This window comes from Melanostigma gelatinosum, assembly GCF_949748355.1.
Source record: "Melanostigma gelatinosum genome assembly, chromosome: 1".
Classification (NCBI taxonomy): Eukaryota; Metazoa; Chordata; class Actinopteri; order Perciformes; family Zoarcidae; genus Melanostigma; species Melanostigma gelatinosum.
In genome coordinates, this window is record NC_136634.1 from 10,375,227 (window position 1) to 10,400,114 (window position 24,888).

Below are 24,888 nucleotides of genomic sequence, written 5' to 3' on the forward strand. Positions count from 1 at the left end.
GAAATGTAACATTTTGTGTTTAAAATAAAATTATATTTGATAAAAGAAAGTGTTTCTTAGAAAATAGTTCCGCCTTTACGTTCATACTGCGCTAACATGGCGTAAAGAAATAGTCCCATTTGAAGCAACTCACTTTAATACGGTTTTGTTGAGAGAATTTTATTGACAATGCGAACACAATTGTTTGATTCAATCATATACATTTAGTAATGTACATTTTGCCGTGGTAAGCAAAACAATAGTGAAAAGCATCAGTCGGCGGAAGTGATATTCGTCGAGGCGGAGGCTTAAAGCATTCAGGGTAACGTACCAACTTCCTTTTTCACTGTGGCCGCTAAACCGTGAGCAGTGTGGTTCACGTCGAGCCGAAAAATAATTACCGAAAATGGTGAGAAAATACACTCAGATCGTTATTAAGACGCTATATAATACGTAGGCTGTGTCTCGTGATTTGTACTTATCAAATAAACCTTGGTTCGTTGTCTGTGCGAAGCTTGAATTTAGATGTATTAGAACAGTGAGGTGGAATGCTCCCGGCTGACGAAGCTAACACGAGGAGCCATTTTGGATAGTACTGTAGCGTTAGCTCAGTAATTCAACCCAGTTACACGTGTGACTGTCGCCACAGTGTTGGATCAGGAACACGTAGCTTAGCATATGTGGTAAATGTACAGGGCATCTCATGTTACATTTTCTTTTCATAAATATCACTTGTGGGTTTTAAGTGTATTTATGCTATATTAACAGCGCTAACACCGTCTGTGATAAGACAACGCAACGTTTTAGACTAGCTTGCTAAAGTCAGTCACGTTAGCATAAACGAGCTAAGCTAGGAGCAGCAGATTTCTCTTACTGTGTAAATACGTAATGTTAATGAGCAGTCCCCGTTGATAATGTCAGTCAAATACGGGGTGCACCTGACTTGATGTACACGCTGCACAGAGTTGTATCAAACTGTTTTTTTAAAGTTGGTTTACAGTTTGTCGGCCTAGACAAACCAGGAGATCTGATTGCTTGTTCTAAGCACACATTGATTCAAATGATTGATATTCTCCCAACTAAAGCCACTGCATCTAATAGTATTCATTACGTTCTCTAATCCAACATTATATATTTACCTGTATTTCAAATGTTGCTTTTGTTTCTTAGGCCTGTGCCCGACCCCTGATCTCGGTTTACACCGAGAAAGGAGAAGCTGCTGGCAAGAATGTCGTCTTGCCTGCAGTGTTCAAGGCTCCAATTCGCCCTGATGTTGTGAATTTTGTGCACACCAACATGCGCAAGAACAGTCGCCAGCCTTATGCAGTCAGTGAACTGGCAGGTGAGTGTATACGTCCTCATTGAACTGACCTGTTGACCATGACTGGCCATCATAGTTGATACAAGATTTTCAGATGGCGACTGAGCTTGTGCATTCAAAAATCTGACCTATTTTGTTTGTAATTTAGGTGTATGTTTCTTTTCTTACAGGCCACCAGACCAGTGCAGAGTCTTGGGGTACAGGAAGAGCTGTCGCCCGTATCCCCCGTGTGAGAGGAGGTGGTACTCACCGCTCTGGCCAGGGTGCTTTTGGAAATGTATCCTTGTGACCAAAATTACAGCTTTACGTTCTAATAGTGTGAAAACTATGACAGGCACAAGACTTGCAGTGATGGTGTAATTTGCGACTTACTCTGTGACCAGTGACGGTATGCCTGCTGTCATATGCTGGCACAGATGGCTGACGAACATTGAGTCTGAGCAGGTATTAGATCAGTACTTATGATGTCATTCAGGATTAGAAGTAGTAAACCTCCTTGACTTTGGTCTAGATGTGTCGTGGAGGTCGCATGTTCGCCCCAACCAAAACCTGGCGTCGCTGGCACCGCAGAATCAATACAACCCAGAAGCGCTACGCCATCTGCTCCGCTGTGGCTGCCTCTGCTATTCCTGCTCTCGTGATGGCCAAAGGTAAACTCTAACATTTGTCAAGAATGAGAAGCATAGTTTTTTAAAACGTATATATTTCTATAATGAAATACTCATAGTTGCGTATTTACATGGCTACTATTTTTAAAGTAGTTAACATTTGTCTTGCCATGATGGTGTAATTTGCGTCTGATCCTGTGAACAGTGACGGTTGCCTGCCGTCTTTAAGCTGTCACGAGGTATTGATGTGTCTATAATTCTGAGCAAGCTCGGGCAACACTGTAGTCTGTGACGAGATGAGGAGAAGATGGTTGACACGATTCTCTCCTCTGTTAGGACACCGCATTGAGGAAATCCCAGAGGTCCCACTGGTGGTTGAAGACAAAGTTGAGAGCTACAAGAAAACTAAGGATGCAGTGCTCCTGCTGAAGAAGCTGAAAGCCTGGAATGACGTCAAGAAGGTAATCTAAACGTTTCACTGTCTGTTGGCTTGACTCGGCACAAAGATCTTAGACCAGGGGTCTCAAACTCCCGGCCCGCCATGTCATTTTATGTGGCCCGCGAATCCGCCAGCAAACCCCCCCCCCCTTTTTTTTTTTTTAAGTTAGACTTGCTAATAAAAATATCCCCATAATCGAAATTATGAGATAGAAAGTCGAAGTTATGAGATAGAAAGTCATAACTATGATAGAAAGTCTTAATTCTGAGATAGAAAGTCAAAATGATGAGATACTTAAACACACAGTCGCAGAAGCAGCTCTTTGGCTGGTTACTGTACATTTGACATGGAAATGTATTGAGAGTACATTGAAGACTACTTTAAACGTGACTTTACAACACATGAAATACTTCATGTGGGATTGTGCAAACGCACCCTTGAAAGGATTTTAAGCATTGAACAATGTTATTGTAATAACTTGTTTGATATTTGTCTTTGCTATTTTCTTTAATCCTTTGATCGAGTAATGTGGGTTTCTTAACCCTAAATTAAAAGGATTTAAGTTATAACAGAAATGTGCTTAAATATATTTTTACATTTATATAACTGCATGTACAATATTTTTACACTTGAATAAACCACACTCAAATGCAGAAAGTTATTTAACAATATGGTTGGAGTAGTTACATTTTCAACCGGCCCTTTGTGAGCGACCATGATGCTGATGTGGCCCGGAGTGAAAATGAGTTTGAGACCCCTCAGACCTCCTTGTCTTAGACTGTTTCCTTCAGTAGGATTAACTGGTAACATTTCAGCCTGTGATATTGCTAAACTTGAGTACATTAGGCGTTACTTGGTTTCTTTTCAATGGTTAATAGTAATGATGTAAACTTTCCATTCTCAGGTCTACGCCTCTCAGCGCATGCGTGCTGGTAAGGGTAAGATGAGGAATCGCAGACGGATCCAACGCAGAGGACCGTGCATCATCTACAACCAGGATGCCGGGGTCACCAAGGCCTTCAGAAATATCCCAGGTAAATGGAGATAAGAGCTCTTAATGTTTAATACCCAACAACAATGTATAGTTCATGTGCAGTAGTTGTAAACCTGAATGCCATAGCTAGAAACACTGTGCTACCCCTTTTGTCCTGAATGTTTTGGCATCGGTGGTTATCAAAGTTAACTCCTGAAAAATATGCCATAAGCTAATTCAGCCGGAGAGTGTTTAATTTGTGTGCTTTATTATAAAGGCATCACTCTGCAGAACGTAAACAAACTGAACCTCCTGAGGCTCGCCCCTGGTGGTCACATCGGACGCTTCTGCATCTGGACTGAGAGCGCTTTCCGTAAGCTGGACGAGCTGTACGGCACCTGGCGTAAACCTGCTTCCCTGAAGACTGGTTACAAGTGAGTGTTTAAGAAGCGACCTCATTGTTACACGAGTCAAACCTGTCGATCACATCAGTGATGAGCTTCCACTTCATGGTCCGTGTTTCTGAAACTCTGTGATATTTAAAGAAGTTCTGAGTTTGAGCATCATAAGAATTGTCAATTGACTATTTTCATAATTTTCAACATAATTAATTAAACTTGTAATTCCTTATTTATTTCAGCCTTCCCATGCACAAGATGACCAACACAGACCTGAGCAGGATTCTGAAGAGTGAGGAGGTCCAGAAGGCTCTTCGTGCACCAATGTAAGCGCCGCTCACTTTAACTTCTTGAACATTTATCTTTACGCAGCTTGTCAACTATGATGATGTTCCCACTTCAGGTCCGTGTTTCTGAATCCTGATTATATGGAAGTCCTGAGCAACGCATACAGTGTGTGACAAATTTGTAGTTAAGCAGAAGTTCACAATTTTAAGATAGTTTATTTTTTTGTCATTACAGCAAGACCATCAACCGCAGAGTACTGAAGAAGAATCCTCTGAAGAACTTGAGGATAATGCTCAAACTGAACCCGTACGCCAAGACTGCAAGACGTCACGCCATCCTCAAGCACGATCCTTCGGTAAGCACCAAAAACACAAATGCCGGAAGCAAAACTTGTTGTCTTAAATTGTTGATCATGACTTTTAAATCTTGCGTGTTGTCTCTATAGATCAAGGCCAAGATGCTGAAACCCAAGAAGAAGCCTGGGAAGAAGGGAGCGCCTAAGAAGCAAGCACCTGCCAAACCCACGGAATAAATCTCTATACTTGCAGAGAAGAGTTCAGTGATTTAATAAATCATTTGTTTCAAATGTACGACTCAGACCTGTCTTTCAAAATTTTAATTCACAAGACTATTTATTTCACAGAAGCTAACAAAGACTTTAATCTGTTGGCGTTTAAGGACACAAGGCAAAGAGGAATATCAAGCACACAGGTTGAGCAGCATTTATCATGATTAAACTATTCGATCATTAGAAAAAGATGGCTTTTCAGGCAGGCCTGCAATGTAGCCCGAAGACTTGTTCAATACATAGTGAATTTCACTTTGCATGTAGGTTTGTACACTAATACAACTATTGATTGCACACCTTTTAAACCCATTTAGTGATCAGTATAAACTGATCTACTGTAGTACTTAATACAACCCATTCATCAGAGGACCATGGGATGTAGATGTGTAGTAAACTCAACAGGCCTCACATTGCTGTACCGTGGGTGGGCGTCACAGGCTGATTGAGTCCAATGGTGCTGCACAACCAGCCAGCAAAGTCGACCTGCTCTTCCTCAGTACGATGACGGCATGAACCCAAGAAAAAAGTGCATGGTGGAAAGATCCCTTTGTGCTGGTAAGGGTAAGATGAGGAGTCTCAGGCAGATCGTAACCAGAGGACCATCTACATCAAAGTCTTCTGGAATATCTCAGGTGAGTAATGTCTTCAAATGTAGAAGTCATCACTGTTTGATAAATGAATATTGTACATTATCTTAATAGTCCTTAAAACCAACAATGTATATTTTATCTGCTGTAGGTATTACAAACTTCGATGACATTGATGGGCAGTAAAACTGTTATCCTTTAGTTTCTGAATCTTCTAGCATCTGTGGATATCGGTTTTGGATAGAATACACTACATTTTAAATAACTAGATAATTCAACCCGCGAGTGTTTAATTGCTGTCCTGTCATGAAAGCATCAGTGCAGAACAAACAACCTCCTGAGGCTCGCCCCTGGTGGTCACATCGGACTCTTCTGCATCTGGACTGAGAGCGCTTTCCGTAAGCTGGACGAGCTGTACGGCACCTGGCGTAAACCTGCTTCCCTGAAGACTGGTTACAAGTGAGTGTTTAAGAAGCGACCTCATTGTTACACGAGTCAAACCTGTCGATCACATCAGTGATGAGCTTCCACTTCATGGTCCGTGTTTCTGAAACTCTGTGATATTTAAAGAAGTTCTGAGTTTGAGCATCATAAGAATTGTCAATTGACTATTTTCATAATTTCCAACATAATTAATTAAACTTGTAATGCCTCATTTATTTCAGCCTTCCCATGCACAAGATGACCAACACAGACCTGAGCAGGATTCTGAAGAGTGAGGAGATCCAGAAGCCTCTTCGTGCACCAATGTAAGCGCTGCTCACTTTAACTTCTTGAACATTTATCTTTACGCAGCTTGTCAACTATGATGATGTTCCCACTTCAGGTCCGTGTTTCTGAATCCTGATTATATGGAAGTCCTGAGCAACGCATACAGTGTGTGACGAATTTGTAGTTAAGCAGAAGTTCACAATTTTAAGATGTTTTTTTTTTTTCTGTCATTGCAGCAAGACCATCAACCGCAGAGTACTGAAGAAGAATCCTCTGAAGAACTTGAGGATAATGCTCAAACTGAACCCGTACGCCAAGACTGCAAGACGTCACGCCATCCTCAAGCACGATCCTTCGGTAAGATCCAAAAACACTGATGCTGGAAGCAAAACTTGTTGTCTTAAATTGTTTATAATGACTTTTAAATCTAGCTTGTTCTCTATAGATCAAGGCCAAGATGCTGAAACCCAAGAAGAAGCCTGGGATCTGCATCTGGACTGAGAACGCTTTCCGTAAGCTGGACGAGCTGTACGGCACCTGGCGTAAACCTGCTTCCCTGAAGACTGGTTACAAGTGAGTGTTTAAGAAGCGACCTCATTGTTACACGAGTCAAACCTGTCGATCACATCAGTGATGAGCTTCCACTTCATGGTCCGTGTTTCTGAAACTCTGTGATATTTAAAGAAGTTCTGAGTTTGAGCGTCATAAGACTTGTCAATTGACTATTTTCATAATTTCCAACATAATTAATTAAACTCGTAATGCCTTATTTATTTCAGCCTTCCCATGCACAAGATGACCAACACAGACCTGAGCAGGATTCTGAAGAGTGAGGAGATCCAGAAGGCTCTTCGTGCACCAATGTAAGCGCTGCTCACTTTAACTTCTTGAACATTTATCTTTACGCAGCTTGCCAGACTCACCATGACTGGCCATCATAGTTGATACAAGATTTTCAGATGGCGACTGAGCTGTGCATTGAAAAATCTGACCTACCGGTATTTTGTTTGTAATTTAGGTGTATGTTTCGTTTCTTACAGGCCACCAGACCAGTGCAGAGTCTTGGGGTACAGGAAGAGCTGTCGCCCGTATCCCCCGTGTGAGAGGAGGTGGTACTCACCGCTCTGGCCAGGGTGCTTTTGGAAATGTATCCTTGTGACCAAAATTACAGCTTTACGTTCTAATAGTGTGAAAACTATGACAGGCACAAGACTTGCAGTGATGGTGTAATTTGCGACTTACTCTGTGACCAGTGACGGTATGCCTGCTGTCATATGCTGGCACAGATGGCTGACGAACATTGAGTCTGAGCAGGTATTAGATCAGTACTTATGATGTCATTCAGTATTAGAAGTAGTAAACCTCCTTGACTTTGGTCTAGATGTGTCGTGGAGGTCGCATGTTCGCCCCCACCAAAACCTGGCGTCGCTGGCACCGCAGAATCAATACAACCCAGAAGCGCTACGCCATCTGCTCCGCTGTGGCTGCCTCTGCTATTCCTGCTCTCGTGATGGCCAAAGGTAAACTCTAACATTTGTCAAGAATGAGAAGCATAGTTTTTTAAAACGTATATATTTCTATAATGAAATACTCATAGTTGCGTATTTACATGGCTACTATTTTTAAAGTAGTTAACATTTGTCTTGCCATGATGGTGTAATTTGCGTCTGATCCTGTGAACAGTGACGGTTGCCTGCCGTCTTTAAGCTGTCACGAGGTATTGATGTGTCTATAATTCTGAGCAAGCTCGGGCAACACTGTAGTCTGTGACGAGATGAGGAGAAGATGGTTGACGCGATTCTCTCCTCTGTTAGGACACCGCATTGAGGAAATCCCAGAGGGAAAGAGTGAGGAGATCCAGAAGGCTCTTCGTGCACCAATGTAAGCGCTGCTCACTTTAACTTCTTGAACATTTATCTTTACGCAGCTTGTCAACTATGATGATGTTCCCACTTCAGGTCCGTGTTTCTGAATCCTGATTACATGGAAGTCCTGAGCAACGCTTAGTGTGTGACTAATTTGTAGTTAAGCAGAAGTTCACAATTTTAAGAGTTTATTTTTTTGTCATTGCAGCAAGACAAACAACCGCAGAGATCAAGGCCAAGATGCTGAAACCCAAGAAGAAGCCTGGGATCTGCATCTGGACTGAGAGCGCGTTCCGTAAGCTGGACGAGCTGTACGGCACCTGGCGTAAACCTGCTTCCCTGAAGACTGGTTACAAGTGAGTGTTTAAGAAGCGACCTCATTGTTACACGAGTCAAACCTGTCGATCACATCAGTGATGAGCTTCCACTTCATGGTCCGTGTTTCTGAAACTCTGTGATATTTAAAGAAGTTCTGAGTTTTGGCATCATAAGAATTGTCAATTGACTATTTTCATAATTTTCAACATAATTAATTAAACTTGTAATGCCTTATTTATATCAGCCTTCCCATGCACAAGATGACCAACACAGACCTGAGCAGGATTCTGAAGAGTGAGGAGATCCAGAAGGCTCTTCGTGCACCAATGTAAGCGCCGCTCACTTTAACTTCTTGAACATTTATCTTTACGCAGCTTGTCAACTATGATGATGTTCCCACTTCAGGTCCGTGTTTCTGAATCCTGATTATATGGAAGTCCTGAGCAACGCATACAGTGTGTGACAAATTTGTAGTTAAGCAGAAGTTCACAATTTTAAGATAGTTTATTTTTTTGTCATTACAGCAAGACCATCAACCGCAGAGTACTGAAGAAGAATCCTCTGAAGAACTTGAGGATAATGCTCAAACTGAACCCGTACGCCAAGACTGCAAGACGTCACGCCATCCTCAAGCACGATCCTTCGGTAAGCACCAAAAACACAAATGCTGGAAGCAAAACTTGTCTTAACTTGTTTATAATGACTTTTAAATCTTGCTTGTTCTCTATAGATCAAGGCCAAGATGCTGAAACCCAAGAAGAAGCCTGGGATCTGCATCTGGACTGAGAGCGCTTTCCGTAAGCTGGACGAGCTGTACGGCACCTGGCGTAAACCTGCTTCCCTGAAGACTGGTTACAAGTGAGTGTTTAAGAAGCGACCTCATTGTTACACGAGTCAAACCTGTCGATCACATCAGTGATGAGCTTCCACTTCATGGTCCGTGTTTCTGAAACTATGTGATATTTAAAGAAGTTCTGAGTTTGAGCGTCATAAGACTTGTCAATTGACTATTTTCATAATTTTCAACATAATTAATTAAACTTGTAATGCCTTATTTATTTCAGCCTTCCCATGCACAAGATGACCAACACAGACCTGAGCAGGATTCTGAAGAGTGAGGCGGTCCAGAAGGCTCTTCGTGCACCAATGTAAGCGCCGCTCACTTTAACTTCTTGAACATTTATCTTTACGCAGCTTGCCAGACTCACCATGACTGGCCATCATAGTTAATACAAGATTTTCAGATGGCGACTGAGCGGTGCATTCAAAAATCTGACCTACCGGTATTTTGTTTGTAATTTAGGTGTATGTTTCTTTTCTTACAGGCCACCAGACCAGTGCAGAGTCTTGGGGTACAGGAAGAGCTGTCGCCCGTATCCCCCGTGTGAGAGGAGGTGGTACTCACCGCTCTGGCCGGGGTGCTTTTGGAAATGTATCCTTGTGACCAAAATTACAGCTTTACGTTCTAATAGTGTGAAAACTATGACAGGCACAAGACTTGCAGTGATGGTGTAATTTGCGACTTACTCTGTGACCAGTGACGGTATGCCTGCTGTCATATGCTGGCACAGATGGCTGACGAACATTGAGTCTGAGCAGGTATTAGATCAGTACTTATGATGTCATTCAGTATTAGAAGTAGTAAACCTCCTTGACTTTGGTCTAGATGTGTCGTGGAGGTCGCATGTTCGCCCCAACCAAAACCTGGCGTCGCTGGCACCGCAGAATCAATACAACCCAGAAGCGCTACGCCATCTGCTCCGCTGTGGCTGCCTCTGCTATTCCTGCTCTCGTGATGGCCAAAGGTAAACTCTAACATTTGTCAAGAATGAGAAGCATAGTTTTTTAAAACGTATATATTTCTATAATGAAATACTCATAGTTGCGTATTTACATGGCTACTATTTTTAAAGTAGTTAACATTTGTCTTGCCATGATGGTGTAATTTGCGTCTGATCCTGTGAACAGTGACGGTTGCCTGCCGTCTTTAAGCTGTCACGAGGTATTGATGTGTCTATAATTCTGAGCAAGCTCGGGCAACACTGTAGTCTGTGACGAGATGAGGAGAAGATGGTTGACGCGATTCTCTCCTCTGTTAGGACACCGCATTGAGGAAATCCCAGAGGGAAAGAGTGAGGAGATCCAGAAGGCTCTTCGTGCACCAATGTAAGCGCTGCTCACTTTAACTTCTTGAACATTTATCTTTACGCAGCTTGTCAACTATGATGATGTTCCCACTTCAGGTCCGTGTTTCTGAATCCTGATTACATGGAAGTCCTGAGCAACGCTTAGTGTGTGACTAATTTGTAGTTAAGCAGAAGTTCACAATTTTAAGAGTTTATTTTTTTGTCATTGCAGCAAGACAAACAACCGCAGAGATCAAGGCCAAGATGCTGAAACCCAAGAAGATGCCTGGGATCTGCATCTGGACTGAGAGCGCTTTCCGTAAGCTGGACGAGCTGTACGGCACCTGGCGTAAACCTGCTTCCCTGAAGACTGGTTACAAGTGAGTGTTTAAGAAGCGACCTCATTGTTACACGAGTCAAACCTGTCGATCACATCAGTGATGAGCTTCCACTTCATGGTCCGTGTTTCTGAAACTCTGTGATATTTAAAGAAGTTCTGAGTTTTGGCATCATAAGAATTGTCAATTGACTATTTTCATAATTTTCAACATAATTAATTAAACTTGTAATGCCTTATTTATATCAGCCTTCCCATGCACAAGATGACCAACACAGACCTGAGCAGGATTCTGAAGTGAGGAGATCCAGAAGGCTCTTCGTGCACCAATGTAAGCGCCGCTCACTTTAACTTCTTGAACATTTATCTTTACGCAGCTTGTCAACTATGATGATGTTCCCACTTCAGGTCCGTGTTTCTGAATCCTGATTATATGGAAGTCCTGAGCAACGCATACAGTGTGTGACAAATTTGTAGTTAAGCAGAAGTTCACAATTTTAAGATAGTTTATTTTTTTGTCATTACAGCAAGACCATCAACCGCAGAGTACTGAAGAAGAATCCTCTGAAGAACTTGAGGATAATGCTCAAACTGAACCCGTACGCCAAGACTGCAAGACGTCACGCCATCCTCAAGCACGATCCTTCGGTAAGCACCAAAAACACAAATGCCGGAAGCAAAACTTGTTGTCTTAACTTGTTGATCATGACTTTTAAATCTTGCGTGTTGTCTCTATAGATCAAGGCCAAGATGCTGAAACCCAAGAAGAAGCCTGGGAAGAAGGGAGCGCCTAAGAAGCAAGCACCTGCCAAACCCACGGCATAAATCTCTATACTTGCAGAGAAGAGTTCAGTGATTTAATAAATCATTTGTTTCAAATGTACGACTCAGACCTGTCTTTCAAAATTTTAATTCACAAGACTATTTATTTCACAGACGCTAACAAAGACTTTAATCTGTTGGCGTTTAAGGACACAAGGCAAAGAGGAATATCAAGCACACAGGTTGAGCAGCATTTATCATGATTAAACTATTCGATCATTAGAAAAAGATGGCTTTTCAGGCAGGCCTGCAATGTAGCCCGAAGACTTGTTCAATACATAGTGAATTTCACTTTGCATGTATGTTTGTACACTAATACAACTATTGATTGCACAACTTTTAAACCCATTTAGTGATCAGTATAAACTGATCTATTACTCAATACAACCCATTCATCAGAGGACCATGGGATGTAGATGTGTAGTAAACTCAACAGGCCTCACATTGCTGTACCGTGGGTGGGCGTCACAGGCTGATTGAGTCCAATGGTGCTGCACAACCACCCAGCAAAGTCGACCTGCTCTGCTTCAGACAGTTTGATGAAAGAATGCACCTGAAGAAAAAAAGGTGTACGGTGGCTACAAAGGTGAGAGACATTCAGGGAATGAGCAAGATTGAACACTCACCATCTGCTGTTTCAGGTCCGCTCTCTCTGCAGGATTCTTAATCAAACTGCAATGGAGACAGCGTAGTGCATTTTAAAACCACTAGGTGGCAGATGTGGACATTCCAACGGTGTTTGTGAATTTATTTCTGCTACATACCATTTGTTCACAAAGTCTTGAAATTCAGAGCTAAATATCCCAGGCAGCTTTGGTGGAGGCTGAAAATGTAAATATGAAGTCAGCACTGATTGGATGAAACTGGTGGGGGAGATCATGTTAGGATGTGGTCGTACGATGGGCACACTCACCTCATTGACGATGTAATCAAGCAGCTCAAATATAGCCATTGGTGGTCTGTCAGGTCCGTAAGCTGGAGGAAGAAAATAATAATTTCAGCATCTTTAATAATTCACTGCATCCTCTGCACTCATCACACAAGGTCACTAATAGATGTCACTTCATCACAATGCTGTCATTGATTTCTGCGTGAACTATTTCAACAGACCCTTTATAAATATTTAGACAAGGACAAACCCGCGTCGTGTCAGACTTACAGCTGCCTGGTCGCCCGGGGGGTTGTGGCTTTGGGGAGGACTCGGTGCAGGCTGCCTCCCTTTCTACGGCGAAGCCAAAAATCTGTTCCAGTTCTCTGGCATCAGGCGGCGGGATAGGGAAGCGGCCAATTGCCATTTCAACCAGGGACAGGCCCATGCTCCAGATGTCCGATTGAACAGAGTAATGGGTTCCCTGTAAACGCTCTGGCTGCACAACACGCATGCAATTGTATCACTACTACAACCACGAGTGGGTTGTATAATTAGAAAACATGGCAAAAGACGACAGGCTAAAAACTGAAATTCATTGCTGACAGTGGTTTGTGATATTTTCGATTGTTGCATGTTCCAGTGCAGGGCTAACTTTAAACACAGTCCGTGCTGAAAAGATGTTTGGCCCACTTGACGTGAAGCCTGTGTATAAAGCTCGTCCTAGTTAATTTCTGAGTCAGCAGAATTGGGGACTCTAGCTGTCAACCACATTATTAAATCTGACACTTCAATTGTAACCGGAATCGTAAAGGCTAATGTGTGAATGACCGCAGCAGGAACGTGTCACGTCATCCATTTGAACTCACCGACATGTAAGAGCGCGTGCCCACGAAGGAGTTGGCCATGGAGTCTATGAGCTGTCCGCTCACTCCGAAGTCGCACAGCTTGATCTCACCGCGGGAATTCACGAGGATGTTAGAAGGCTTGACGTCTGAAAGAGGGACATGCAGTATGTTTAGGACATGGCGGTGCCAATATTTAACACGGAACGGTAAGCACAAAAGAACAGGCTTCTGCAAAAGCCCGGTGCATGTCGTGCACGGTGTCTGTCACATTCCATTTCATCATTCATATGTACAACAGAGATCTCAAATAGGGATTTCAATACTTTGAAGCACACAGTCGTCATTCATGAATGTAAAGTTCTTGTGAAGGGAAAAACCTTAACATCTTTTAGCAAATTAAATAGTTCATGACCTCGGTGCATGATCTTGTGTTTCTCCCTCAGGTAGGAGAGCCCTTTAATGACCTGGAAAGACAAATGTTGCTTGTCAGCGTAGTATCATTTTAGAATATTTAAAAGACACTGTATCAGAATCAGAACCGTTTATTGCCAAGCAAGTTTTCACCTGCAAGGAATTTGTCGTGGCGGAAGGTGCATAACATTTAACTATCAAAATAACATTTAACTGTCAAATAACACTTAACTGTCAAAATAACACTTAACTATCGAATAACATTTAACTGTCAAAATAACATTTAACTGTCAAAAACAGTCAGCACAGTGCAGGAAATAGAAACATATTTGAAATGTACAATAAGAAATGGAATATGGAATAAAGTGCACACAAAAACAGCTCAGTGATGACCCAAGTTTTATATCCCAAAACAAATATAGCTGTAGTGGGACGATCGGAGCACGGAACTGGCAGTCGAGGTGTTGGAGCTACCCACAGCGATGCTGACTTTGCCAAGGATCTGCTCTGGGATTTTGCCCGCCTTCTTCAGCGACTGGTCCAGGGAGCCACCGTCCTACAGCCAGCAGGGACGGGAAACATGGAGAGCATCTACTGAAAGCACGCATTTAAGTTTAAAATCATCATTTAAACAAAAGTGAGTTTCTTTCAATACCAATGAGTTACATGGAAGGAAAAAAACATGCCAGACACCGTCTGTAAAGCAGCACTCAAAGTAAATGCTGTATAAACACACTGGGAGCCAGGACTTATTAAAGATGAGTACCATATGCTCCATGCAGATGCTGATTTCTCCGTCGCTGTAGAAAGCTCCGTAGAAGCCCACGATGTAGGGGGAATTACACTCGTGCAGCACCTGCAGCTCCCTAATGATCTGGTTCCGAATGGCTGGTTTGATCTCCAGGTGGATCAGCTGGAACACAGCAGACATCAGGTTGTATTTATCTTCTCATATCACATGGAGCATAAATACTAGGCGACTCAATCTTTACAGAACATCATATACTACTTATGTTAAAATCTTTAATACGACTGCATGTATCTTGTGTGATATTATACAGTGGCTCTTTGACGTTGTGACAGACTCGTTCCATTAATCCACATTTTACATTCACAAAATACTGGAAAAAGACTAATTTGACTCCACACTCCAACATTGATGATGCCTGTAAAAACTATGTTTATTGTACAACATGTATGCAGTTCCTTTGTACACATCTCTACTAGATCAAGTTTAGGCAGAGTGGCTTTCTGAAAGCTTTTAAGCCCTTCCTACGACAAACCTTCAGGGCCACAGCTTACCTTCCTCGCCATAATCAGGCCAGAGGGTCGGTGGGAGACCTTGAAGACGACTCCTCCGTTGCCGGCGCCCAGCTCACAGATCTTCTCAAAGTCATCGTCCTTCAGCTCTCCCACCTTCTGCTTCTGTGTCAGAAAGGCCTCCAGGCGTTTCCGCTGCTGCTCGTCCAACTCAAGCTCTTCTAGTTTCTTCTGCAGTGCCTCCAAATTAGTTCTGAGAAAGAAGATGGAGAGAAAGATGATATATTGTTAATGAATATTAATGTATGTTATTAAACTTCTTTTCCAGGAAGTACTCATGTTATTGAAACCTTGGAGAAAAGACAGAGCTTCGTATGACAGCTGGTAGCGCACAATTAACCAGCAGGAAGACAGAAAGGGTCACAGGGTGTGTTTATTAAGTGTTTTTTCCCGGATCCGTGTGAGGAAGCTCAGAGATCCTCCGAGCGCTGACGGCGCTCGCCTGGCGCTGTTGTCATGGCAATGCATTTCCTTGAGAAATGCATTGCATCCCACTCCACTGTCTCCAAACACTGCAGCACTGCAACTCAAAGCCTTTTTGCTTACCTTGAATAGAAGGCGATGTAAAGACCAATGAGTCACCACCATTCAACTGGTTAGATGTAAACAGGGACAAAACCAACAACGAGTGGATTTCTGTTGATGCAGACGAATGGAAACGAGGCACAAATGCGTATTTCTGGGTTTCATCATGCAAAGCTAAAGAATAAAACAAAAGCATGCAAGGATATTTCATATGGCTGCAAGCTGTTCCATCTTTAGCTTTAACAAAATCTGTAATTAAAGTGTCTTTCATATTTGCACCCTTATCTGATGATAATAAGATGGTTTTCTTCTTGCTCAGTGGTAATTATGCTTTATTTTTCATCTTTGAATATTAATCACGACTCAGTGGAGAGCAGCTATGGCAGGGAAGTAGGCTCTTCTCGCTGCTGCTCCACTACACAGCAACGAGAGGCTTTGAGTGCTTTTATTTTTGACAGAAGGCCCGCATATCCATGGAGACGAAGTGCTGATTTTGAGGTGGCTGTGGGTAGCGTGGGCGCTTTGTCGACAAAAGCTGGAGGTGCAGGAGGCTGGAGAAACTGAGAAGAGGAGCGCAGCCTGAAACACACTCCACACAATACGTAAGTGTGAGGGACTACAACAGCTACACACTTATAGTTGCGAAATGGTCTAGAGTACCGTACATAAGTAGCGATTCCTTTGTGGTGAAACAGGATGAAGTAAGTGTCCAACCAGAGAGGAACCAGCATCTCAAACTATGGTCAAATATGTGCTATGGGTTAATCATTCATTTTCTTTATGCACATTCAGTTCTCTAAACACAACAAGCCTATGCAAATGAATGAACCACAACATGTTTCTGAATAATAAAGCTATAAAGATGCAGGCCTATTCTGTAAGTTTGAATTCAGGTGATATTAGGATCTCATCCAGGATTTTAGCAAATAGGCAAATTGCCTGAAGAGGTCCGTCCAGAACAGGTTGTTTTTTATTTGTTCTCAGATCTCCTCTGATAATATTCCATGCTTGGCTGGCATTATGTGGCCCACTCAGTACACTACTCCCATGGCTGCCTGCCATTTCACGCTGAGAGAGCATTTTGCAGGCTGTAATTCCTTTTCACCAGAGCGGAATAGTCTGGTTTCAATAAGAGGCTCATCGATTGCATTAAGCTCTTGTGCACCCAATATGCAACACCTGTGCTGCTATATGAGCATCAGATCCTCCTGTGTGCTGGTCCACATTCCAAATAATGTGCTAAGTTATGCATCTGTTCTGATCATTTTGTCCCCTCATTCTATTCACAACAGCAGCTGGGTTTTCTTTAGTTGAAGCTATCATATTGGTATTGTATTATGAGACTGGATGTGATCCGGGATCATTACGGTACGGTACGTTTTTTACAGAACACATGTCACAGTAGTAAAATCACAGGTGCAGATGTTTAAATGAATGCTGGTTAATTTCCATTTCGCGGTTTCACCCTAACGCTCCTGCCTGGTTTGCTTTCACGACTTACTGGGACACTTAAACGACTGTGGCTCAGTGGTAGAGCAGGGTCGTCCTTCAATCAGAGGATCGGCGGTTTGAACCCCGGCTCCCCCTAGTCGCCCCTGCCATTAGTGTATGAATGGGTGTGACTAGGTGAATGATGACATGTAGAGTTAAAGCACTTTGAATGGTCGGATGACTAGAAAAGCGCGCTACAAGTACAGTCCATTTAAACAGAACATCTATAATGTTAAAAGTAACACCTGACAAATCAAAACGTCTGCTGTGAAAAGGGCCTTTTGGATGGAGTATACACTGATACTTAAATGAGGTCATTAAGCTCAGTGTACCAATAAGAATGATGAAGGTGTAAGCTGGGAAGAGACGCAATCAGGCTAAATACAAAACACCTGTCCTGACAAACTGCAGACACCATTGGACAGCTGCAGCCATTAGGAAGCATACTTTGTTGATTTTGTTGCCATTAAAAGTCCAGCTCCCAGACAAAGATACCCCTGAGTTTGACATTGTAAGAACCCACATATGCTTCTTCCTCCAAGCCAAAAACATACACACCCATCCTATTAGACCACATGTGGAGCAAAGAAGCCTGGTTCTTCTCCATAATACATCGAGTTCAGATGCCTATTGGTTGTAAAACGTATTTGGTTCCTGTGGTATCTGACATACAGTTTCATCATTATCAAAATAAAATTAAACTTGAAATGTAACTGCATAACTATCACAAATCGAACCCCCATTCCCTTTTCTTGCGGGTGCAGAGGAGTTTGGTTTTAATGCAATGTTAAGGAACAAAGTGTGTCCAGAGTGTGAGAGACAAGTGTGTGCCTGGAAACCCGTCATCTACCATCACTGGCCTGAAATGGGATTTGTTTTCCCTCAGAGCCTCAGACAGCTGAGCGTGTGGACGCAGATAGAACTGTCTTTCCATGGAAAAGTGGTGCAGCATGGTTCTCTGTCAGCGGCGTGTCAGTCTGACAGGCACTGTGCACAATACAGCAGTATTACACACAGACATTGTGATTTCCCTCAGAGACTTAAATAAAAATGGGATTCAGAGTCCCTGATTGTTGCTTCATCCCGACATGCTGCTCTTCGCCCGTTACAGCTCAGCTCCAGACAAACATTATGTCATATAAAAACAAAGCCACGGCACAACTCCTGCTGTGAGGCTTCTCGCTTCTTCAATTGGAGAATTTGTCGTTTTTCTTTGTCTTGAACAATAATTACCTGCACATCTTTGTGTTGTGGTCGGTCAGTCAAAAAAAAAAAAAGCAATTGGAAGACTTCACTAAGCTCTACGAATGTGTCCCTGTTTTCTGACGTTACGTCGGCCAAACGAATACTCGGTAAATCTAGAAAATAGTTGGCAGATTTATTGAAAGTAATTCTGCAGCTCTATGAATTTGAACTAAAATGCTGATCTTACGAAAGTGACGAATTATATTTGAGTATTACTTTTGAAGTAATTCATTGCAGAAGACATAAATGGCCTCCAGATGTATGATCTCATGATGAAATAATGAAATACATTCCACCTCTACATCACATCAGCCATCACGAGGGGATGACATGTTATGTAATTCTCATCCTGCAGCTTGTTGCTGGACCGCTTTTCTCTGTGAACTGAGAACAAGAGCACGGAGTCACAACAATTTAACATCTCCATCACTGTGTTTGTGTCTAACGGTGGTGGGAACAGGCCGCCGCGGAACTTCTTCAGCACACAGAACTACTATTCTACACGCTGCCTCCCTGCAAAGGTCAATCTCTGACGAACCACTGTCCACACAGAGTGGACACCATGACACCATGAGGAGGTGAAATGCGCACATTTTAGGGCCGTTTCATGGCAGACACACAGGTGATGCTAATTTGGTTAACGATGGCTCAGTTCCATCAAGTGTCACGCCAGCAGCACGCAGGATCCAGCTCAGATGGAATGCAGTCATAAAGTTAATAATTACAGATGTGCTTTTCCTGCTATGACATGCCAAAATGTCTGCTGTGGCCATGCTGTTGTCTGAATGTATTCATGAAAGCAAGCAAAACTATAATTTGTTCATGACACACTTTTTTGAAAGTTTTCGCAGCTGCAATATTTAATGTAAGCCAGCACATGGAACGATTAGTTGATCAACAAAAAAACCTTGATAATCGATTATTTGTTGGCATTGATCGACAGAAATTGAATCTGCAAATATTATGATAATTGTTTAATCATGTGCGTCATTTGTCAAGCAACAGTGCTTTGTGTTTTTGGACATTTAGTCTGACTGACAGTGCTGCTTGAAGATGTCAATTTAAGCTCGAGGTTGTGGTCTTTATTAAATAAGATATATTTAAAGATTACACTATTTGGGAACTTATAATGAATTTTTCGTTTTATGAAAAACATCTCAATATATGAATGATTACAATGAAAGTGTAAACCAGTGCGTGGGCGCGCGCAGGCACACACACACACACACACACACACACACACACACACACACACACACACACACACACACACCTGTGTCTCATATTAAACAGAAGACAAAAGCTTACACAAACAGTAAATTCGTTATCTCGATGTTTACTGCAGTTCTCACGAGCCATTACAGCATATTTATTGAACGTAAATCCGACATAAACGATCGATCAGAGAGCTCTTATCAGTATTACCCATTCACTAGTCTGCACATCAGCAGCAGATGCATATTGACACTCACTCTGTGGCTCCGGTACCGTTGATAGTGTTTCCATCGGGGATCGGGTTGAGTTGGATCGGCTCCGGCTTCCTTCTCTTCTGCATGTTGGAGACAACAAGAAAGCGCCGCAGAAAGACACGCGCTCCAGCAGAATGAATGGAAGAATGGAGGAGAAGAGCTCTGGTGTCAACAGGACTCAGTCAGGTTACTCGACAGAGACTGACAGAATAAGACACACAGCTGTGCAGCCATGCGCTGGAGGGGCTGATGTTCCTGTTGATGGGTGGATGTGAAGGACCGGGGGGGGGTTAGGGGGGGGGGGGGGGGGGGGGGGTGTGCAGCGTCACAAAAATATTTACATTCGTCTTCCGGACAGCATGGCTGTGCTTGGGACAGCGCTCCCTCTGCTGGTGATGGGTGGTATTACCAGCAGCGGTGGAGATGAAAGTAACAATACCCCAGTGTAGAAATACTATGTTACAAGTAAAACGTATTAGCATCAAAATATACGATACGAAATAAAATGACTCACTATGCAGAATAGGCCGTTACAGAATAATGCAAATTATATAATTACATTGTAATTGTTAATTCACTGATATAAAAAAAACACGTTAATGTTTTATGCCTATACTTTACACTACATACTGCTGGGTAAGTTGCAAATTGTACCAAAGCATCAATAATGTCTTATCTTTAGCCATAATAATAGCCGACATCATAATTTATTTGTGGATAATATTTTGTATTATTCATCTGAGCATGCAAAGTAACAAAGGTAACTAAATGTGACAGTAAACGTGGAGTAGAATAAAATATTGTGTTGGAGTATAATGAATGCTCAACGGTGTGTTAACTTTGCTTTCCTCATTCTAAAAGCTACGAGATTGTCCTGACAGAGTCAATAACGTTAGCCCAAAACTGTATGTTTGCATGTGGATCAAAATAAATTAGATGCACATTTGGATGTTTTGAATAACAATGACGAAAACCAAAGCAATATAAAAAAGCTGCAAACTGTATATTTCCCATAAAATCTAATATTTTATTCAGGATCTCTCATCCCACCATTATATTCCTTTAAATGTTTAATTATCCAAATTCCAGAACAACATCAAATGCCAAAAAGAATGTCCTCGTAAAATGAAAAGTTGAAGGGCATCAAATCTGAGTTTACTTTCATGAGTTGTGTGGAATTTGTATGCGAATAGTGTAAATACTTTTAATGAAGGAGACTCGTGTGAACACATTTGAAGGCCACTTCACGTGATTGACTTCATGTAATTTGTATATAATTATGATGGAATACATTTATGATCCATGGACAATAAACAGACACCATTTAATTCATCATTTTCAACTTCAAATGAAACAATAAATCCTGTGAGATTTTCTGTGCAGGCTCTGTGTTTCAGTCCCAAATCACAAAGGATTCAGTGTCTGATTTCACCCGCAGCAATACCCTCCCTTCTTTAATACTTCCCTTCACACATTTGGTATCTTTTATTATTGGTGACACTCTCTGTGGCTGTTGAGAGGATTAAAAGAAGCAGTTGATGATTCTTTTTTTATATTATGTACACGGTTTGATTTTTACAGGAACTCAGACTTATGCCCAACAATCCAAACTTCCTTCTCTTTTTCCATCAATGCCCTGCTGACCATTTATACACTTTCAGTTCTATTAGGATTAACCTCTGATGTTCAACGATTAGAACAGAATGTATGAATCTATTACACTTCCTGATCTCTTTAATGTAGCACAGATACTGTATCAGTCAGGCTGTTCGACCTCTGTGTAAAAGATGAATCAGAACCACCTATGAATGGTTTCACACGTTGGACAGGAGCCCATCAGCGTCCGTCCTTTTAATAAATGATGTGTCAGCTGTCAGCCTAACCGTACCCTGCAGATTAGTCATCAAGCCCAACCTGAAACTGGCTGCCATTTTCACAATCTGCTCTGAAGTCTCTACACATTGTCCTGACAGACACAGGGCCACTGAGCCGTGCCTGGTTTACCAAAAGCATCTTACTGCCAAAATCATCTTTTTCTCCATAGACCAAGACTGACAGAGAGGAAAGATTGGTCATGTCCTGTCTTGAGCCCATGAACAGGAACCGTGTGAATTCTAAGTTGCTTTTGACAAATTGGTTTGTGGGCACTCGAGCATATCAGACCTGACTACAATCCCGGTCCCCCCAATGGACCATAAAACATCTACACCAGTGGTTTTCCTTCTTGGGGGTCTAAGAGCTGCACGAACTGTAGATATTGTATAAAAGCTGACATGGTTGGGAACCACTGATCTATACTCTCAAAAATAACGTTTTTCCCACCATGTTTGATCTGTAAGCAAGGGGTCTTCCATGCTCGGTGGGAGGTGTTGCAGTTATTCATTCCTTTATTTTACTCATTTGTAGAAGCAGGGTACATCATATTGGAGTTAAAATAATATCATCAAAAACCATATACTGTATATAAAATACAGAGATGAGGACAGACTGCATTCACTGAATCAGCATTACAGTTCATTCAACTTGGAATCTGTATTATATTATGTAAACAACACCCTTCCCTTCCCTCCAACTACCTCCAAGTTGGGTAAATGTAAGATGTTAATGAATCATTACGTACACAATATGACGCCAGACTTTTAAAGTGGTTATGGAACTAATGTTTATGCTGTCTCAAATGCTCCCTTGCAGGCTCCCTGCACCTTTGAGCCCATTGATTTTTGCCACAAATAACTCCATAATCAATACATATGCACCGCACCATTAATAAAGCAAAAGTTTATGGAGGCTTCGATTTAACTGCTGGCATCCTTTCTGCATCCTAATGTTCTCCGAGACATGTTTGAGTTCAAGTTAGAGTCATCACTTAATAACATCTGTTGTCGGGAGCACGGAAAAAGCGATCAAATCAGGAAACTACTATATTTTATGTTGTTTGTTTACTTCTATCGATCGGTTTCATTTGCCCATGAGGTTTTGAGATAAATCCGTCACTGAGAATTCTCCTACATCACAAAACACATGAGATCAATGCAATTTAATTTGTGTTGAGCTGAACTTTGGAAAAGTACACTTATACTTCTCCAATCAAAAATGAGTGTTGGTTATATTTCTTCAGTTGGAGTTCCACCATGTTTGGTTACACATTCATGTGCTGAAGGGGGAAAGTGTCTCTGTGCTCACCTTTAATCTGATGCGTACCAACGAGCACGGTTTTGTGATGTCTCGTTTTGTCCTGGTCCAGCAGCTTTTATGAGTGTGATGTGGAAACTTGAAACCTGCAGTGCACACACTGAAATCTTGGGTCCAATAGTCTTTTGATATGAATAATAGAGATTCTGGATTTTTCGATGAGAGTGGAAGATTTCTTTTAACAAAGCGATTGAGTCTTTTATGTGGACAAAACCCTATCAGACTCAAGTTATTATTCAAAGCAGGGTATTTTTCTTGTATTTGTTCCTCATATCTTATCATGTCTGGGATCTCCGCAGCAACAGTTCTTTCCAGAGTCAGTGTCTCTGGATGATCCACCGTGTTGTCAACATATTTGAATGAAAACGGTGGACTGTGAGCTCTGTGGATTATCCACAGATGTAGCTCCAAAATGTCAGTTTTCAAAGCTGTGAACACCACAAAAGAAATTACAATCATCTCCATTTTAATGTATAGCGGCAGCAGAAATCAAATATTATTTTGTCTCTGCTTCGAACTCAGTTGATGAGCAATCACACTTCTCACACCGACCAATCAGATTTTGCCTCAATCTCAAAGGGAGCCATTCATCTTTGCTGTCAAACTTGAAATAAACAAAGACCCCACAGCCTTATATTATGGTGTTTTTGGTTTCCCGCTTCTACATTTGTTAATGTTAAACATAATTTCAAATAATTACATCGTTGTAGCGCCTGGTTGCTGTGTTGCAATATTGCAATGCTTATGGACCACACTTATGTAACTCTCAAACAATAGTTTAAGCGGTCTGTGCCTACACACAGTGTGTGTGTGCCACTCAAACACACACACACACACACTGTGTGTAGCCGGTGCAGTATCCTCATCTGAATCCATGGTTGTATACATCATGATTATTTAGCTGATCAGCTGTAAATTGAATGTTTGTGACTGCTATGTCTTCAACATTTCCTATTGTGCACATGACAATATCTAAATTTCTTTTCAAGCCATTCTTTCAATTAGTGTCTACTGTTTGAAATGACTTGGATGGACTGATCCTTTAACTGCCAGAAGAGGAAAGGCAAAAGGGTCAGAAATCACTGAGAATTACAACAACCATCACTCAGAGTTTCACTCCACCACTTGTTACTCCCCCGATGTTGCTGCGTCATGAGGAGACAGCAGATGAGACATAAAAGGAACAAACTCAGATGCACTGATCGAGGACAAGCAGCAGTGCAGTAAAAACAGTACACGCCATGTCTTGTTTCATGCTGCGGATTTGTTGCCTCATCCACCACCACTTTGTTTGGGGAGTCAGGGATTTGTGGTCGGGGATTACAGCAGGCCCCGAAGGCAGCTTCTGAAGCAGACGATAACAGCAGCCGGTTGCGCCGGCTGAAGAGAGAGGCCAACAGTTGGGGTCCCAAACATGCAAATCTGTGCAAGACACAAATTTAGCCACAGGATGGGACAGCTATTGTAAACAAGTGGACACTCTGTTGCACGTCATTGCTCGGAGTAGCTGTTTGACATTAATAAGCATGTACTATTTCCTCTGTATTCAGTGTTTGAATCTCATTTGTTTGATATCCCCTTCTTTATCTCAACGTAATCAAATGCAACACACAGACTTCCTCTTCAAGTGTTGGTCAATCATTACAGGATGAAATTCACATCACTGAGTGGCCTCCTCCTGTTCAGAATAGTCTACTCAGGTGCAGACTAAAGACTTCTTAAAGATAGCTGTCAAAGAAAACATTCATTCAAATTAGGGAGAAATCAAGAAGGGACAATATAAATAACTTAAAGAGACGATTTTACCAAAATAAAGTAAATAATAATTAGTTTGCAGATTCTTGGGGCAGTGTAATGGATTTTCATGTTTCATTCATACAGAACATAATGTCCCTTAGCCAGTGGCAACGGGAAGGTGGAGGCGGGTCCTTCTGTTTGGGTAAGATAACTCAGCCAGCTAATACAGAAGCAAAGGCAACTGTGTCTTCTTTTACTTTAGGGCATATGTAGTTCATCTGGAGCCGTGCCAAAGACGGCACACAGAGGACTGCCGAATGTGGCTGCAAACACATTTCTGATAAATCCCGAAAAACAAAAGTCCAACGTTCAGCTGTTCTGAGGCAGAACAAATACTTGTAACTGATTGAGACATGAGCACAGAGACACAAGTGGGGTACAC

At 42.0% G+C, this 24,888-nt stretch overlaps 4 protein-coding genes across 5 annotated transcripts; 3 read left to right on the forward strand and 1 right to left on the reverse strand.

Annotated features, from left to right (window-relative positions):
- Positions 1 to 308: 308 nt before the first annotated feature.
- rpl4 (ribosomal protein L4) lies at positions 309 to 7,753 on the forward strand. Its single transcript, XM_079265850.1, has 14 exons — positions 309 to 388; positions 1,150 to 1,321; positions 1,471 to 1,577; positions 1,812 to 1,950; positions 2,245 to 2,369; positions 3,252 to 3,381; positions 3,598 to 3,754; positions 5,827 to 5,910; positions 6,109 to 6,229; positions 6,318 to 6,445; positions 6,652 to 6,735; positions 6,913 to 7,019; positions 7,254 to 7,392; positions 7,687 to 7,753. Exons 1-14 carry the CDS (start codon positions 386 to 388, stop codon positions 7,697 to 7,699), a joined length of 1,509 nt encoding a protein of 502 aa, XP_079121976.1. The 5' UTR covers positions 309 to 385; the 3' UTR covers positions 7,700 to 7,753.
- A 204-nt stretch (positions 7,754 to 7,957) lies between these two features.
- LOC306775405 (large ribosomal subunit protein uL4-like) lies at positions 7,958 to 10,221 on the forward strand. The gene is made up of 8 exons (XM_079265827.1): positions 7,958 to 8,093; positions 8,300 to 8,383; positions 8,580 to 8,700; positions 8,786 to 8,913; positions 9,120 to 9,203; positions 9,381 to 9,487; positions 9,722 to 9,860; positions 10,155 to 10,221. The coding sequence occupies exons 1-8, from the start codon at positions 7,978 to 7,980 to the stop codon at positions 10,165 to 10,167; spliced, it is 792 nt and encodes a 263-aa protein (XP_079121953.1). The 5' UTR covers positions 7,958 to 7,977; the 3' UTR covers positions 10,168 to 10,221.
- Positions 9,887 to 11,397, forward strand: LOC306775415 (large ribosomal subunit protein uL4-like). Its single transcript, XM_079265838.1, is given in 6 exon segments — positions 9,887 to 10,221; positions 10,414 to 10,561; positions 10,768 to 10,815; positions 10,817 to 10,849; positions 11,046 to 11,166; positions 11,257 to 11,397. Coding segments are annotated over 5 exon segments (405 nt in total). The 5' UTR covers positions 9,887 to 10,221; positions 10,414 to 10,445; the 3' UTR covers positions 11,344 to 11,397.
- Positions 11,398 to 11,526: 129 nt separating this feature from the next.
- Positions 11,527 to 19,696, reverse strand: map2k1 (mitogen-activated protein kinase kinase 1). 2 transcript variants are annotated; one of them, XM_079265812.1, is made up of 11 exons: positions 19,521 to 19,696; positions 14,770 to 14,980; positions 14,234 to 14,380; positions 13,946 to 14,023; positions 13,469 to 13,520; positions 13,078 to 13,202; positions 12,500 to 12,707; positions 12,254 to 12,315; positions 12,105 to 12,163; positions 11,967 to 12,012; positions 11,527 to 11,893 (listed from the first exon to the last, which is right to left on the reverse strand). In XM_079265812.1, the coding sequence occupies exons 1-11, from the start codon at positions 19,601 to 19,603 to the stop codon at positions 11,780 to 11,782; spliced, it is 1,185 nt and encodes a 394-aa protein (XP_079121938.1). In that variant the 5' UTR covers positions 19,604 to 19,696; the 3' UTR covers positions 11,527 to 11,779. The 2 variants fall into 2 exon arrangements, with proteins under 2 accessions (XP_079121938.1, XP_079121939.1); XM_079265813.1 differs by lacking the exon at positions 13,946 to 14,023.
- Between the last annotated feature and the right edge of the window lie 5,192 nt (positions 19,697 to 24,888).